Source organism: Pan troglodytes, chromosome 15, assembly GCF_028858775.2.
Source record: "Pan troglodytes isolate AG18354 chromosome 15, NHGRI_mPanTro3-v2.0_pri, whole genome shotgun sequence".
Lineage (NCBI taxonomy): Eukaryota > Metazoa > Chordata > Mammalia > Primates > Hominidae > Pan > Pan troglodytes.
Window position 1 is genome coordinate 34,913,094 of NC_072413.2, and position 18,573 is coordinate 34,931,666.

General features: G+C 41.2%; 1 protein-coding gene across 5 annotated transcripts in view; it reads right to left on the reverse strand.

Moving 5' to 3' along the window:
* SLC25A21 (solute carrier family 25 member 21) overlaps positions 1-18,573 on the reverse strand; it is a 495,613-nt gene that overhangs the window by 3,243 nt on the left and 473,797 nt on the right. For all 5 annotated transcript variants that reach the window (XM_522830.9, XM_016926013.4, XM_009427709.5 and 2 more), the window contains 2 exons: positions 2,221-2,402; positions 1,303-1,355 (listed from right to left, as the gene is read on the reverse strand). In XM_522830.9, coding sequence (XP_522830.2) covers positions 1,303-1,355; positions 2,221-2,402 — 235 coding nt within the window. The remainder of the gene's footprint in view (positions 1-1,302; positions 1,356-2,220; positions 2,403-18,573) is intronic.

Consider the following 18,573-nt stretch of genomic DNA (forward strand, 5'->3'; position numbering starts at 1 on the left):
GTTACCATTTTAGCTAACCTCTCCCTTGTCACCACCCTTTTTAGGCCCATCCCTTTCTGAGAATGTTGGTTGAGGGCTGGTGCTGTGATTTCCTCTCATATTAGGTCTACTAGCAGGTTTTTACTCTGCGGTGAAGGAAAAACACCACATACTGGCAGAGATGCACAAAATTCCCCACGTTCTATTACTGCGTTAGCTTTTACACATGGGCCAATGACTAACGGAAGGTAGGTCTGAATCCCAAATATGAAACAAAATCCATGTGTAAAGGCCTATAAGGATTGGGATAGATGGGTTGGGAATTGTGGAAGTGTTTCCTAAATATATGAAAGTGTGAGCTGTTCACCAGCTTCAATTTACAGACTCTTGTTCTCTATCTTAGATTAATAGAAATGTTGGTTCATTGGGCTGAGATCTAAAGGTGAATGTGCATGTGTGTTTGTGTAGCAGGGTAGGAGGACAATAGTGTTAAAAGGGAGGAACTGCAAAGGGAGAGAGGGGAGGTGTAGGAGAAGGTTCTAGGAAATATTACCAGTGTGTATAAGTAGGTGAGTGTAGCCTGATTAAAAAAATAAGTGTGGTCTAGAGTATACTTTTGTACTTATTCACAAGGTTGCTTATAATCTGAGACTATTTGCCCTGGCGGTTGAGTCTGCAGAAGTTATTTTCTTATCTATTTACACAGAGGCAGCCGATTCTCCCTGTGGGAATGGCAGCCGGTTTTTTTGCGGGTAGGCGTCCTGAAGTGAGGCCCTGAGCCAGAAGCCTGCAGCGTCATGCTGACAAAGCCCAGGAGAGGTAAGCAGCTAGTTACGGTGTCACCACCCCCAGAGGTGACTGTAAAGATGAGTGGCTTTGCTGTTCATGGAGGCAAGCTGTCCTCCTTTTCTTTTTTTGAAATGAAGTTGAGGCAGGAGCAAGAATGAATTAGGAGCACGAGGAAACGTTTGATTGGGCTGGTCCCTCACTCAGTGAAAAGCCTCCCCTTCAGCCAGAAGCCACTGCACACACCTCGGCTCTCACTCAAACTCCAACTGCCTGTGGCTTCTTCCTATTGACTTAAGCTGGGTTTTGGCTTCTGTTAGCCTCCAGCAAGTTCATAAATAGTACTTAATAAACAAAGGTAGAACATTTCTAATGGATGTCTTCAGTATCTCAAATACTCATAGACAACTTTATATTCTCAAGGTTTCTGTCTTTTACAAAGTGGTAAATATTTTGTTGCTGATGGACACAAATATCAAAAAAAGAGACGCTAGAACAATAAAGAAGGAAGGATTAAATAATCAAAATTATCATTACCTGGTCCAAGTCTCATAATCTTGGGAAGCAGGCCTTTGTACAAAGCTAAAATCCTGTAATGGGAAGGGAAAGAGAAACGTTCTTATTCTGAAAATAAATGGAGTTGTACCTTAGCTTTATTGAGATGGGGGCCCAGCATTTAAAAAAATAAATTATTTGGAATTACACACATCTCAAAGCAGACAGCATCTTAGTATTCTCTGCAGCAAACTGGATGTGGGGAAAGAGTTAATGAATTCTTTATTAACCAACTGTGCTGGTCCTGTCCAATCAGAAACATGACTTTCATCAGTGAGATGGTTTTTGCTTTCAAGACAGGTCTTACTTTCAAGACAGCTGTGTATATGGACAGAATGACTTTTGTAATTGAATTTAAAAGACCACAAACTCAGTCTTTACATTAGGAAATACGATGCAGTTTATATCAAAATAATAAAATATTACTTGTTTACTTGAGAAAAAGAGGGGCGAAGAAACAGAAAGTAAGATTTAAAAAAATCAGAAAAATGCACATACTTTAAATTTTTAAAAGTGTTTTTACAGAACTCTATAATTCTCCCAGAAGAATATAATCAGGTGGCAATTTAATGGGATTTACAGCCAGAAGACAATTATTCTTCTGCCTATATATTAGAAGGACATATACAATACTACGTTATACAAACTGCCAAGTAAAAAGTTCACCTTGGCATTCTAAGGCAAACATGCAGCATATTGTCACTTGATGGTGTAAGCACATGTTTACAACATCTTATTACTGTGTTGTCTTGGAAAGTTTGTCATGTATATTCGCAGAGTTTCTTAGACACAAGCTCCACTTAGGAGGGCTTACTGGTTCTCATCTAAATGGAAGGACAATACGGTTCTAACAATACGTGAGCCTCATACATTTATTAAAATAAGAATGTGTTATGTTACCCTTCTTCCTGATAGACTGTTGCCATTGTTTTAAAACAGGTTCTGTACTTGATCTCTCCAGGAACTGGTTGAGGCCCTTGAATCCTACTTTTGGCAACATCAAAAGGGATGTTAATGACTGAGGCTATTGTCCCCGAGAGAAGACCAATCCCAAATTTTCTCAAAAACTCCAAGATTGGATCCTAAAAGAAAAGAAGAATAATATAACAGAAAGGGGAGCGGAAGCCCCTAAATCAGTTAAACACTATAAAGCAATATGTATTTAAGCAGAGCATTGCACTCCCGGCACCCTCCTGTTATTCCAGCAGAACACATTAGGATTTCCTAGGCTGGAACTTGTTTTCTTGACAATCCCATTGGCTATGTTTTTACACATGGTCTAAATTGCTGAAGTACACATTTCCTCACACAGGATTTATAAACACAGTTCATAAAGAAAGACTGGTATGGCATATGGGGATGATTTGTATAATTGGGCTTCACAATGTACTTAGTATTACTGTATCAAAACAGGAGAAATCCAAGCACACTATTAGCTAATTGGCCAGAATATTTTACAAATGACAGCAACTTCCACCATGAAGCCTACTAAAATGCTCATTTGTGTGTGGACCCCCAAATGTTAAATTAAATCAAGGCTACTCGCGGTCTGCTGCTATTCCCCGCCAGGTTTTTTGCATTTATTTTCACGTGTAGCTGATCCACTGTACTGAGAAGTGCTAGCTTCCTGTTATTAACAAACCAACTTGGGGCGGCTGCAAAACAGCCTGTGACATTCTGTGCATTATAAACAGTAGTAAGTCACTGGACTAATTGGCTGAAGAATTTACAATCCATTGTTTTGGAATCTTGTTCTTCCTCCATGGCAAAGGAAGAAAAGGAGAAAGAGAGAGCGAGAGTGAGTAAAAGAGAAATATTTCTTCTTTCTGTTAGAATTTAGGCCCTTCACGTTGGTCTGATTTGATTTTCCACCCCTCCCTGCACTGCTTTCTGACATCAAAGTATTTAATTAGGTCTTATGTGGGAGTCACTTTCCTTTGGCCTATTTTTGTGCCCTGTGAGCTCACATTATGATTTGTTATAATGAATTTGCTGGGAAGTTCTCATTATGTTGCCAACCTCAGTTCTATGTTTTCAGTCTTCTGTTCTCTGAAGAGAGGTCGTATCACATACTATAAGCTGCTGACTCCGACCCCCCACCCTATCTTTTCCCTGCCCTCTCTTTTGATCAATATTTTAGAGGGATCATCACAGAGGAACAATATAGGGCTGTGCCACAACACTATTTTATCCAGAGGGGAAGCATACCATGCTTCAGTTAAACAAGAAAATTCAGGTCTAAGCATTACATGCTTCCAGCCTCTATGAAAGAAGAAAACTTCTGAGGGCTCTGAAATTTTCAACTGAACCAAGAGCCAGTTACCATCACAGAAACTCCTATGTGGCTAAATATAAAAAGCAAGGGTTTGGTAATAATTCCTGGATCTGGGCCATACAGGTGCCGGGGAGGTTTAAAGGGATTTGAAAACCAACAGGGTGTTTCAACAGGAAAAACAATGCAGTGATTGCAGTATGAGTGAGGTGTGTTTAAATAATTCCCTCTCCCCCCATTTTTTCTCTTTTACAAGGAGAGAAAAATGCCTTTATGTTACTCCTCTCCATTATGGCACAGAAACAGAACTGGAGCTCAGGAGGACAGTGAATTCTAGACCAGCTCTGGTTGTCTGACCTCTGATGAGTCACTGAATCACCCAGAGCCCAGTGTATCCAAGGGAAGTTTTTAACACCTATCTTACCTCGAAATTGTATCATTTTTCTGAGAAATAAAAACAATAATATAAGTAAAAGTGTTATAAGTGTTGCACAAACCTGGCAGAAAATGAATAGTATTATTATGTAGCCTGTTTTCTGAAGATGCAAACATTCTGTGAAAAGATGCTTTCTTGAAATCCCCGTGACATTGCCAAGCTCTCTTTCTTTTTCAATTAAGGACAAGAATGGAAATGATGATTTGTATACACGTTGTCCTTCTGGGAAGTTTGGGAGACTGGCTGATGTGTTTGCTGAGGACCAGAGTTGGGGATGGAAGGTGAACAAAGAGACTCAATGATGGTCATTGTGCTTGAGACATGGCATTGGAAACCAAAAGGTTAGGTCTCCAGGCCATCATATCATAGTGTTCACTAGCAGGAGTAAGTGTCCACCTTTGTTTGTATTTATTTATTTGAGATGGAGTCTCACTCTGTTGCCCAGGCTGGAATGCAGTGGCAGGATCTTGGCTCACAGCAACCTCCACCTCCTCGGTTCAGTGGATTTTCCTGCCTCAGCCTCCTGAGTAGCTGGGATTACAGGCATGTGCCACCATGCCCAGCTAAATTTTTGTATTTTCAGTAGAGATGGGGTTTCACCACATTGGCCAGGCTGCTCTCGAACTCCTGACCTCAGGTGATTTGCCTGCCTTGGCCTCCCAAAGTGTTGGGATTACAGCCATGAGCCACCGTGCCCGGCCCACCTTTGTTTTCTATACATTTCCCAGCACAACAGTAAGATCCCACAGTGGTTCTCCAATCCAGCTGTGCTTCAGAATCATCTGGCAATTTTACAAAATACAGATGCCTGGGTCCCGCTGCAGACCCATCTCGGGGGTGAGAAGAAGGTGCCTGCAAGTTGTTAAAAAAGCTCTCCAGGGCTCCTGAGGCTGCCAGATAAGGACCCAAGTCTAGGAATCAGTGATTTTGATGTTCCACACTGGCAAAGCAGATGGTCAGTTGCTACCCCTGTGGGCATTCTAGGGAGGAAAAGAATTTGCTTGGGATGGCCATGAGGCTATCACTGACCACCAGCTTCTGGGCCAGTAGGCAGTTTCTTCCTTGACCACACAGCCTGCTTGAATCCAGCATCCCAGGCTGGGCCTGTGTGTGCGAGGACAACTGTCTCAGCTCGCCTCTGCTTTCTTTGTCACATGCTGCTAGCCATCCTCGAATGAATGCAGCATCTCAGATGCCTCTCCCGTTCATCCTCTCCTGGCCACTGCCACCTCTCTGGCTTTAGATCAAGTTCCCGTTACCTTTACCAAGTCTTGCTTCCTTCCTGCCTGCTAGGATCTATTCTTCGCAGTGATATCAGGGTTCTCTTTTTAGAAAAACAGATCTGCTTTTGGTATCTCCCTACTCAAAGACCCTCCATACTTCCTGGATGCGCAGAGAATAAAGACGAACTGCCTCACTTGGCCATTGATTTCTTTCCCACACCCACAATATGCTTCCAACTTATCTTTCTAGCTTCCACTTCTACAACCTACCCCGAATCCATACTATGGTCACACTGGTTAATTCATAATTACTCAAATATACCAAGCACTTTCCCAACTCCACGCTTTTCTTCAAACAATTCCTGCAGCCTAGAATGTCCTTCTCCATCATATTCACCTATAGCAATCTCACTGCCCTTTAAGGTCCTGCTTAAATCCCACTAACCCAAGAAAGTTTTACAGATCCCCTGTCAAAATTGATTTATCCTCCCCTCTACTCCTGAGATACTGTCTGAACAACAGTCCTCACCTTTGCTATGGCCCACTTAGTGTTTAGTGTATTTTTGCATGTATCTCTCTTCCCTGCAGGGCTGTGAGTCTGCACAGCATAGGAGCATGTGTTACTCCTCTTTGTGTCACCTGTTTTGCAGAGTACACTGTAGGTGCTAAATAAACCAAGATGCTCGGAGCTGAAGAAAGCAAGTTGAGTGGGGCTGTCCCCTCTACCCAGACCCCTGTTACCCCTGTGGATGCCTTTGCAAGCCCCTGGGCAGCACCCAGGCAGCATCAGGACGGCTGCCTGCTGCCTTCGGTCCTACCGCCCCACCTCCAGCAGCCCAGAACCCTACATTTCCAGCCGTTCTCTTGGCCTCCTCTCTTCCCACAAGCACCTCACTACAGGTTAAAACATGCCTTCCCCAGCTCACAGAAGAGGTAACAATTTTAATAAAAATAAACATTGATTGAAGTACATATTTTGTGCCAGATACTGCTAAGTGCAAATGTCTAAGCAATACATCTGTTAATCTTCACAACTTTTGAGGTACGAACTATTATTATTATTCCTATTTTACAAATGAGTTAACTGAAAGGTTAAGCATAAGAAGGGATTTTTTGTTACATCCGAGTGAACCCAAGACTTTGCCTCAAGGCATAGTTTTTCTTCTTATACTCCTAAGAGTTAGTGGGTGGGTTGGTGAGGGAGGTGTCTAAGAACCTTCTGAAATTCGAAGCAATGCTTCTGTATTAGTCCGTTTTCACGCTGCTGATAAAGACATACCTGAGATTGGGCAATTTACAAAAGAAAGAGGTTTAACTGGACTTACAGTTCCACATGGTTGGGGAGGCCTCACAATCATGGCGGAAGGCAAGGAAGAGCAAGTCACATCTTACGTGGATGGCAGCAGGCCAAAAAAAGAGCTTGTGCAGAGAAACTCCCGTGTTTAAAACCATCAGCCTTCATGAAACCCATTCACTATCACGAGAACAGCATGGGAAAACCTGCCTCCATGATTCAACCATCTCCCACTGGGTCCCTCCTACAACATGTGGGAATTATGGGAACTTTAAGATGAGATTTGGGTGGGGACACAAAGCCAAACCATATCAGCTTCTGTGTCTGTGTAGATGAGCTTTCCTGGGGAGTGTGTCTGTTGATTTTATTAGGCTTGTAAAAGCTTGAAAACAATTTCACGAGACCATTTTCCCTACCAATATGTTTATGAAGTAAGGAAAGGGCAGTGCAGGGTTGAAAACAAAGAGGCTAAAAATAGGAAGCCCTAATTTCCACAGGGGTTCTCAGGCAATCCACCTAAGTGAAATGATTTCCACACACATTCCTGCTCTGGAGTCCAGTTACTCACATCTCAACCATATCCATGAACTCTGTGATTCTCAAAGTGTGTTCCCCACACCACCACCATCAGCACCATGTGAGAACTTATTAGAAATCAAAATTGAGGTTCCACCCCAGACCAGTGAATCTGGGAATGGAGCCCAGCTACAGCAATCTATTTGAACAAGTCCTCCAAGTTATTCTGATGGATGGTAAAGTCTGAGAACCACTGCTTAATTAAGTTGATCATTCACCCTCTTTGGATCCTTGGGCTGGATAATTGATGCTCTAAGATTCACCTTAATCATTGACCCTAAGGGGCTCTGGATGTGTTGGGAAGCATTTTGAAGCTTTCCTTGGTGGAAACAGGGGTTGTTTCTTCAAGGCTACACAACTGAAGGCAATGATATTAACTCTGTTCAACCTATCCTATCCTTAGCTCAGTCCAAAGCCAGAATGGCTATCAGTGGGGTCACCTGATCTGAGTGATACCTATCTCATAGTTTGAGTGGGTCATTGTGCACTGGCTAGCAGCAAGTACAGCATTTCTGCTGATAACCATAATAATAAATAACAAGAAAATTAATAGCAAAAGTAAATAGCAACAAAAATTGCTATACATGTTATAATATTTGTATTTTTTCATACTGTTATAAGTAATAATGCTATTATTAATAATATTTATTACCAGGCACAATGTCATGTGCAAAAAGTGTATACAAAATGTATATATGATATAACAAACCCTATGAGTTAGGCATATAACACCATTTTACAGGTAAGGACATGAGACTTAAAAAGTGAAGTCAGTTGTCCAAGATCACACTGCTTGTAAGAGGTGGAGCCTGGATTTGAGCCCAGCTCCTTCTGACTCCCAAGCCTATGTTTCTTAACCATTATGTCATATTGCTTCTTGTGACTGATTCATTCATTGTGAATCCAGCCAAAAAATATTTATTGGGTGTCTTTATATGTCCATTCCTACACTGGGTGCTAGAGTTGGATATGAAGGTAAATGGTCCAGAGAGGGGACTGGGAGTGGGCATCTAAGCAACTATTCTAGTTCAATGTGATTAGTACTGAAGTGGGGGTGTGAAAAAAATGGAGGGCAAACATACAGTATGGGGAGGAAATTGCTCCTGGGATTTCACTATCTGAGTCCTGTAAGATGATATCTAGCTTCTGCCTCTTAAAGCTTGGCCAGTCGTTGGCTGTTAAGGAAGTCAACAGAAGACATACTATTACAGTGAGTCACCATATTAGCTGAATGGCTAGCTCTCTGAATTGAGAATCACATGACCTAGAGTATCATTTTGCCTTTTTCCATTAATTTATTTTAAAAACTGGAGGAAGAAGATGAGAATGAGAAGACACTCACTCTGAGTCAGGTACGGGGTTAAGCCCTTTGTATATTTAAGCCCCACAACATCCCAGAGCAGACGAGGTACCTGAGCCATACAGAAATTTCCTACCTTACAAAGGGATATAATCTTGAATTAGTCAAAAGAGAGCTAAAGTTCTATTATTTAGAAGTGAAGAAGCCAAAGTATTGGTGACTCTGAGACTGCCACATGTCAACCAGTTTTAGAGACATGGGCACTTGCCTCTCAGGGCTGCACCCTCATTCAACATGCAAGGAGATCACCTCTTAGGCCAAGAGAAGACTTAAGTGACAGAAAATAAAAATCCCAGAATCACCAGACTAGGAGTGAATTCAGAATGCCACCTAGCCTAAGTCAAGTATTTTGAATGGATCACATATAAATTATGTAAATGAATATTAATATTGATGAAAAATCTATTATGTTATTAAAAATTTCCAACTTAATTCCATAATTAGCTCCAACTGTCACCAATTAGGAACTGTTTCTTCTACTTAATTGATGTTCCTCACCAATAAGCCTAAACCATTTTACTTCAACACTTTGCTCAATTGCAAGGGCAAGCAACTGTTAACTACTCTTGATGTAATTCATTGGAATTTAAAAACTGTTATTGACTTTGAGAGGCCAAGGCGGGAGGATAGCTTGAAGCCAGGAGTTTGAGACCAGCCTTGGCAATATAGTGAGACTGTCTTTAGAAAAATTAAAAATAAAAATAAAAATAAAATCTGTTACTGCAATAGCCTTTTATTTCCAGTACACTTAAAAAAAGTTCTTTTTAAATATTTATTTATAAGTGGTATGTATTATTTCCTCATCTATGGATCTTTTCCTCTAAATATTTTCTGATTTTTCTTATAAATCATGTGATATAACTAAACTGGAGCTGAGTAGTCTGAAATATTAATGAATATTGCATGCATTGACTTTATTCTGTGATAATAATATGGAAAACAATTCATGCAGGTTTTAAAAATGGTTTAATTCCCTTGCAAACATTTTAAGGCTGAAATTAATATTTCCATTCACAAATGAGAAAACTGAGACAGAGAGAAGGTGTAAGTTTTCCAAAGACACATGGCTAACTAGTAAATACTAGAATTGAGAATTAACACCAGGTTTTCTTGCTAGAATTCTCTGGCTGTTTCCATCACACTGTGTGATCTTTTTGTGAGTGCACAGCTAAAGAGATGTGTTTACCAGCCCCTCTTCAGGGAGATCAATGAGTTTCTCTGACAGAACATATTATTTATAGACTCTTTGTGACTTAACAAGAGACATTAAGAAGTGATCCCAAAACGCTGGCGGCTGTGATGTCCCACAACCTCTAAAAATTCAACATCAGAAACGTGATCATATGACTCAAAACAGTTAACACCCTACACATTTGTAGCTAATTTAACCATATAGTCCAAACTATACAGCCAAGAGCTAAAGACAGCATAAGTAATTTAAGGCAATGGCACTTGAGGAGATAAAATATGTCCATTGAAAGAGGCATATGCCTCCCCTTTTACCTTTCCTGGCATGGGCTCTGACACCTGGCTTCGTTAGCTGGCCAGCTGGCTGCTAGCTTGATAAACAGAAACATCGCTCATCTCAGAGGTCTTTGTGATTAGGGTCTGGGGTCTTTAAGAAGGCATTTCACCCAGCGATATGCCAGAAGAAGGAGGTTAAGGAAGATGAGAAAGCAGGATTTGTCAGCCAGTGAGGAGTGGGGGTGATGAGGGACACAGGGCAGGAAGCCTGCTTCTCTGCAAAAGGCAAGGTTGAGTAGAGGACAGCAATAGGGCTTTTCATTTAAGGGAACTCAGCATTAAAATCTAATCTTGGAATCTTCCCACCTCATGTCAGCCCAAATCACATTTTCTTTGATCTCTGCAATTAAGTCACCCTTTAATTCCTCCTGGTACTGCACCAAATAGGGTGGTCCTACAAGGAGTTACATGATTTTGGGGGTATCACAAAAGTATTTCTTTGCAGAACTCAATTCTGTGACTCATTCCCATGCCCTCTGTAGCACATCACTATCACAATAGGTGAAGTGGAGGTTGCAACGCAGTCCTTCATTTCCTTAAGGCTGCAAGCCGGAGGTGGTACCTACATGAAGCTCATGCATGAAGGAACTGCAGAAGATTTATTGTAGTAATACATTTTTGAAAATTTCATTTTTTTGAATCATTTTGCACACCTTAATTTCAGAAAATCACTTTAAAATTTCCCACTTTATCCTGCTGAACAAGGCACTGAATGGAGGATGGATGAGAGCGTGGTTAGAGGGATTCTCCTCTGGCTGAACAGAATGGCTCTGCTGTGAAAGATGTGAACATATGGCAGCCTGAAGAAAGGTTGGATGAACATGGGAGAAAATGCGGAAGGCTTGCTCAATGGATCTGCTGATGACAGGCAGGGAGGGGAAGCTAGGATGACAGATGAGAGACTCAACATTAAAAATTATCATCATGGGCTTTAGCACTAGACTGAACATAGAAGATTAAATTTAAGCATAGTGAATGTAAAATTTTGAATTTAGACAACTATACAAGTTTAAGATGAGGGAGATGACTTGATTATAGTTCATGTAATCTAGGGATTTTAATTGATCATAAAGATTTATACATATCACATATCTAGTTTTTTATTTTTATTTTTATTTATTTATTTTTATTTATTATTTTTTTTAAGACAGGCTCTTGTTTTGTCGCCCAGCCTGGAGTGCAGTGGTGCAATCTTAGCACACTGTAACCACAACCTCCTGGGCTCAAGCGATCCTCCCACCTCAGCTTCCCGAGTAGCTGGACTACAGGTGTGAGCCAGCATGCTCAACTAATTTTTTAATTAAAAAAAAATGTTTTGGAGAGACAGCGTCTCACTATGTTGCCTAGGCTGGTCTTTAAATGAATAAAAAACCCATCAGCCCCACAAAAGTTCCACCAAAATTTTTTTAAAAATTATTATTATACTTTAAGTTCTAGGGTACATGTGCACAATGTGCAGGTTTGATACATAGGTATACATGTGCCATGTTGGTTTGCTGCACCCATCAACTCATCATTTACATTAGGTATTTGTCCTAATGCTATCCCTCCCCCAGCCCCCCAACCCCTGACAGGCCCCAGTGTGTGATGTTCCCCGCCCTGTGTCCAAGTGATCTCATTGTTCAATTCCCACCTGTGAGTGAGAACATGCGGTGTTTGGTTTTCTGTCCTTGTGATAGTTTGGTCAGAATGATGGTTTCCAGCTTCAACCACGTCCCTGCAAAGGACATGAACTCATCCCTTTTTATTGCTGCATAGTATTCCATGGTGTATATGTGCCACATTTTCTTAATCCAGTCTATCATTGATGGACATTTGGGTTGGTTCCAAGTCTTTGCTATTGTGAATAGTGCTGCAATAAACATATGTGTGCATGTGTCTTTATAATAGCATGATTTATAATCCTTTAGGTATATACCCAGTAACAAGATGGCTGGGTCAAATGGTAATTCTAGTTGTAGATCGTTGAGGAATCGCCACTGTCTTCCACAATGGTTGAACTAATTTACACTCCCACCAACAGTGTAAAAGCGTTCCTATTTCTCCACATCCTTTCCAGCATCTGTTTCCTGACTTTTTAATGATTGCCATTCTAACTGGTGTGAGATGGTATCTCACTGTGGTTTTGATTTGCATTTCTCTGACGACCCGTGATGATGAGCATTTTTTCATGTATCTGTTGGCTGCATAGATGTCTTCTTCTGAGAAGTGTCTATTCATATTCTTTGCCCACTTTTTGATGGGGTTGTCTTTTTCTTGTAAATTTGTTTGAGTTCTTTGTAGATTCTGGATATTAGCCCTTTGTCGGATGGGTTGATTGCAAAAATTTTCTCCCATTCTGTAGGTTGCCTGTTCTCTCTGATGGTAGTTTCTTTTGCCGTGCAGAAGCTCTTTAGTTTAATTAGATCCCATTTGTCAGTTTTGGCTTTTCTTGTCATTGCTTTTGGTGTTTTAGTCATGCAGTCCTTGCCCATGCCTGTGTCCTGAATGGTACTGCCTAGGTTTTCTTCTAGGGTTTATATGGTTTTAGTTCTAACATGTAAGTCTTTAATCCATCTTGAATTAATTTTTGCATAAGGTATAAGGAAGGGATCCAGTTTCAGCTTTCTACATATGGCTAGCCTGTTTTCCCAGCGCACCATTTATTAAATAGGGAATCCTTTCCCCATTTCTTGTTTTTGTCAGGTTTGTCAAAGATCAGATGGTTGTAGATGTGTGGTGTTATTTCTGAGGCCTCTGTTCTGTTCCATTGGTCTATATCTCTGTTTTGGTACCAGTACCATGCTGTTTGGGTTACTGTAGCCTTGTAGTATAGTTTGAAGTCAGGTAGCGTGATGTCTCCAGCTTTGTTCTTTTGGCTTAGGATTGTCTTGGCAACGCAGGCTCTTTTTCGGTTCCATATGAATTTTAAAGTAGTTTTTTCCAATTGTGTGAAGAAAGTCATTGGTAGCTTGATGGGGATGGCATTGAATCTAGAAATTACTTTGGGCAGTATGGCCATTTTCACGATATTGATTCTTCCTATCCATGAGCATGGAATATGCTTCCATTTGTTTGTGTCCTCTTTTATTTCGTTGAGCAGTGGTTTGTAGTTCTCCTTGAAGAGGTCCTTCACATTCCTTGTAAGTTTGATTCCTAGGTATTTTATTCTCTTTGTAGCAATTGCAAATGGGAGTTCTCTCATGATTTGGCTCTCTGTCTGTTAATGGAGTATAGGAATGCTTGTGATTTTTGCACATTGATTTTGTATCCTGAGACTTTCCTGAATTTGCTTATCAGGTTAAGGAGATTTTGGGCTGAGACGATGGGGTTTTCTAAATATACAATCATGTCATCTGCAAACAGAGACAATTTGACTTCCTCATTTTCTAATTGAATACCCTTTATTTCTTTCTCTTGCCTGACTGCCCTGGTCAGAACTTCCAGCACTATGTTGAACAGGAGTGGTGACAGAGGGCATCCTTGTCTTGTGCCAGTTTTCAAAGGGAATGCTTCCAGTTTTTGCCCATTCAGTATGATACTGGCTGTGGGTTTGTCATAAATAGTTCTTATTATTTTGAGATACGTTCCATCAATACCTAGTTTATTGAGAGTGTTTAGCATGAAGGGCTGTTGAATTCTGTCGAAGGCCTTTTCTGCATCTATTGAGATAATCATGTGGTTTTTGTCGTTAGTTCTGTTTATGTGATGGATTATGTTTATTGATTTGCATATGTTGAACCAGCCTTGCATCCCAGGGATGAAGCTGACTTGATCATGGTGGATAAACTTTTTGATGTGCTGCTGGATTTGGTTTGCCAGTATTTTATTGAGGATTTTTGCATCGATGTTCATCAGGGATACTGGTCTGAAATTCTCTTTTTTTGTTGTGTCTTTGCCAGGCTTTGGTATCAGGATGATGCTGGCCTCATAAAATGCATTAGGGAGGATTCTCTCTTTTTCTATTGATTGGAATAGTTTCAGAAGGAATGGTACCAGCTCCTCTTTGTACCTCTGGTAGAATTCAGCTGTGAATCCACCTGGTCCTGGACTTTTTTTGGTTGGTAGGCTGTTACTTACTGCCTCAATTTCAGAGCCTATTATTGGTCTATTCAGAGATTCAAATTCTTCCTGGTTTAGTCTTGGGAGGGTGTATGTGTCCAGGAATTTATCCATTTCTTCTAGATTTTCTAGTTTATTTGCGTAGAGGTGTTTATAGTATTCTCTGATGGTAGTTTGTATTTCTGTGGGATTGGTGCTGATATCCCCTTTATCATTTTTTATTGCATCTATTTGATTCTTCTCTCTTTTCTTCTTTATTAGTCTTGCTAGCCGTACATCTATTTTGTTGATCTTTTCAAAAAACGAGCTCCTGGATTCATTGGTTTTTTTGAAGGGTTTTTTTGTACCTCTATCTCCTTCAGTTCTGCTCCGATTGTAGTTATTTCTTGCCTTCTGCTAGCTTTTGAATGTGTTTGCTCTTCATTCTCTCGTTCTTTTAATTGTGATGTTAGGGTGTCGATTTTAGATCTTTCCTGCTTTCTCTTGTGGGCATTTAGTGCTATAAATTTCCCTGTACACACTGCTTTAAATGTGTCCCAGAGATTCTGGTATGTTGTGTCTTTGTTCTCATTGGTTTCAAAGAACATCTTTATTTCTGCCTTCATTTCGTTATTTACCTAGTAGTCACTCAGGAGCAAGTTGTTCAGTTTCCATGTACTTGTGCAGTTTTTAGTGAGTTTCTTAATCCTGAGTTCTAATTTGATTGCACTGTGGTCTGAGAGACAGTTTGTTGTGATTTTTGTTCCTTTACATTTGCTGAGGAGTGCTTTACTTCCAACTATGTGGTCAACTACAGAATAAGTGTGATGTGGTGCTGAGAAGAATGTATATTCTGTTGATTTAGGATGGAGAGTTCTATAGATGTCTATTAGGTCTGCTTGTTGCAGAGCTGAGTTCAGGTCCTGGATATGCTTGTTAACCTTCTGTCTCGTTGATCTGTCTAATATTGACAGTGGGGTGTTAAAGTCTCCCATTATTATTTTGTGGGAGTCTAAGTCTCTTTGTAGGTCTCTAAGGACTTGCTTTATATATCTGGGTGCTCCTGTATTGGGTGCATATATACTTAGGATACTTAGCTCTTCTTGTTGAATTGATCCCTTTACCATTATGTAATGGCCTTCTTTGTCTCTTTTGATCTTTGTTGGTTCAAAGTCTGTTTTATCTGAGACTAGGATTGCAAGCCCTACTTTTTTTTTTTTTTTTTTTTTTTTTTTTGCTTTCCATTTGCTTGGTAGATCTTCCTCCATCCCTTTATTTTGAGCCTATGTGCATCTTTGCATGTGAGATGGGTCTCCTGAATACAGCACACTGATGGATCTTGACTCTTTATCCAATTTGCCAGTCTGTGTCTTTTAATTAGAGCATTTAGTCCATTTACATTTAAGGTTAATATTGTTATATGTGAATTTGATCCTATCATTATGATGTTAGCTGGCTACTTTGCCCATTAATTGATGCAGTTTCTTCATAGCATCAATGGTCTTTACAATTTGGCATGTTTTTGCAGTGGCTGGTACCGGTTGTTTCTTTCCACGTTTAGTGCTTCCTTCAGGAGCTCTTGTAAGGCAGGCCTGGTGGTGACAAAATCTCTTGGCATTTGCTTGTCTGTAAAGTATTTTATTTCTCCTTCACTTATGAAGCTTAGTTTGGCTGGATATGAAATTCTGGGTTGAAAACTCCTTTCTTTAAGAATGTTGAATATTGGCTCCCACTCTCTTCTGGCTTGTAGGTTTCTGCCGAGAAATCTGCTGTTAATATGATGGGCTTCCTTTTCTGGGTAACCTGACCTTTCTCTCTGGCTGCCCTTAACACCTTTTCCTTCATTTCAACCTTGGTGAATCTGACAATTATGTGTCTTGGGGTTGCTCTTCTTGAGGAGTATCTTTGTGGTGTTCTCTGTATTTCCTGAATTAGAATGTTGGCCTGCCTTGCTAGGTTGGGGAAGTTCTCCTGAATAATATCGTGAAGAGTGTTTTCCAACTTGGTTCCATTCTTCCCATCACTTTCAGGTACACCAATCAAACGTAAATTTGGTCTTTTCACATAGTCCCATATTTCTTGGAGGCTTTGTTCGTTTCTTTTTACTCTTTTTTTCTCTAACCTGGTCTTCTCACTTAATTTCATTAATTTGATCTTCAGTCACTGATACCCCTTCTTCCACTTGATCGAATTGGCTATTGAAGCTTGTGCATGCATCATGAAGTTCTCGTGCCATGGTTTTCAGCTGCATCAGGTCATTTAAGGTCTTCTCTACACTGTTTATTCTAGTTAGCCATTCGTCTAATCTTTTTTCAAGGTTTTTAGCTTCCTTGCAATGGGTTCGAATATCCTCGTTTAGCTCAGAGAAGTTTGTTATTACTGACCTTCTGAAGCCACTTCTCTTCTGTCAACTCATCAAACTCATTCTCCGTTCAGCTTTGTTCTGTTGCCGGCAAGGAGCTGCGATCTTTTGGAGGAGTAGAAGCACTCTGATTTTTAGAATTTTCTGCTTTTCTGATCTGGTTTCTCCCCATCTTTGTGGTTTTATCTGCTTTTGGTCTTTGATGTTGGTGACCTACAGATGGGGTTTTGGTGTAGATGACCTTTTTTTTTTTTTAATTTTGATGCTATTCCTTTCTGTTAGTTTTCCTTCTAACAGTCAGGTCCCTCAGCTGCAGGTCTGTTGGAGTTTGCTGGAGGTCCACTCCAGACCCTGTTTGCCTGGGTATCACCAGTGGAGGCTGCAGAACAGCAAATATTGCAGAACAGCAAATATTGCTGCCTGGTCCTTCCTCTGGAAGCTTCAACCCAGAGGGGTGGCCACCTATATGAGGGGTCTGTGGGTCCCTTCTGGGAGGTGTCTCCCAGTTAGGCTACACAGGGATCAGGGACCCACTTGAGGAGGCAGTCTGTATGTTCTCAGAGCTCAAATGCCATGCTGGGAGAACAACTGCTCTTTTCAGAGCTGTCAGACAGGGACATTTAAGTCTGCAGAAGTTGTCTGCTGCCTTTTATTCAGCTATGCCTTGCCCACAGAGGTGGAGTCTAGAGGCAGGAGGCCTTGTTGAGCTGTGGTGGGCTCCACCCAGTTCAAGCTTCCTGGCCGCTTTGTTTACCTACTCAAGCCTAAGCGATGGTGGATGTCCCTCCCCCAGCCAGGCTGCCACCTTGCAGATCGATCTCAGACTGCTGCACTAACAGTGAGCAAGGCTTTGTGGGCGTGGGGCCCACCGAGCCAGGAATGGGGGAGAATCACCTTGTCTGCAGGTTGCTAAGACCTTGGGAAAAGTGCAGTATTTGGGCGGGAGTGCCCCGTTTTTCCAGATAGTCTGTCACGGCTTCCCTTGGCTAGGAAAGGGAAATCTCCCAACCCCTTGCACTTCCCGGGTGAGGCGACTCCCTGTCCTGCTTCAGTTCACCCTCCGTGGGCTGCACCCACTGTCCAACCAGTCCCAATGAGATGAACCAGGTGCCTCAGTTGGAAATGCAGAAATCACCCGTCTTCTGAGTTGATCACAATGGGAGTGCAGACTGGAGCTGTTCCTATTCGGCCATCTTGGAACACCCCACCAAGTTCCACCAAAATTTAATACAATACCACCTCAAGCTATCCTCCTACCACAGCCTCCCAAAGTGCGAGGATTACAGGCATGAGTCACTGTGCCCAGACCACACCAACTTCTTGATGTAAAAATAAAACACATTCTTCCCCCCTTCCTTTCCATCCCCTTCTTCCAACAAATCCCCCACAATCTATTTGTGCACAGTCTTTGGCTGCATTTAAGAAAGGTGTGTGTTCATGTCACAGGAATGGTTGATCCTAGTGTACTCTGCATTTGATCAATGAAAAACTGCAGTATTCTGTTTAGATCTGACATTGATATGGACAAATGTGATGCACTATAGTAGGACAGATGGGCTGCTCAGAGGACTGGAAGCCATGTCACCAGAAGAGTGAATGGGCAGCTGTGGGTATACTCTGAAGAAAGAAAGACCCAAAGGGTCATGTGTCCACATATTTGAAGAAGTATGTAGAGTACAATGATTAAGAGCATGGGCCCTGGGGTCAGATTGCTAGGGCCAGGCCTTTGAAAGGAGTTAGTGGAGACAGGCACCAGGCTCTCACACTCTTTTTGAAGACTTGTTCAAAATATCTAAAGAAAAGGGATATGCCATGTCACCCTCCTCTTGTGTATTTACTGAGCCTGACACATCATAGGTATGTAATAAATGCCTTAGCTTCCTTTAATAAAACATAATAAACAAAGAACCAAGGTTTCAGAAGCAAATTACAAAGGAGGCAGATACACACACTGGTTAAGCACCTGGTAGCAACCGCAAGGCAAATAATAGCAGCTCATCATTGTCTTGCCCACAGCTGGGTATGGTGGTCATGAAAATGATGTGGTGCATTGGAATCATAGTTGCCTCCTGGTAACTGAACAAGGAGGCAGCTTAAGTGAGAGTGAACTGCCTTTTTTTTAAGAGGAAATTTGCATTTTAGCTATTGTTAGCTCTAATAGGTCCAAGTCAGCTTACAAGTAGAGT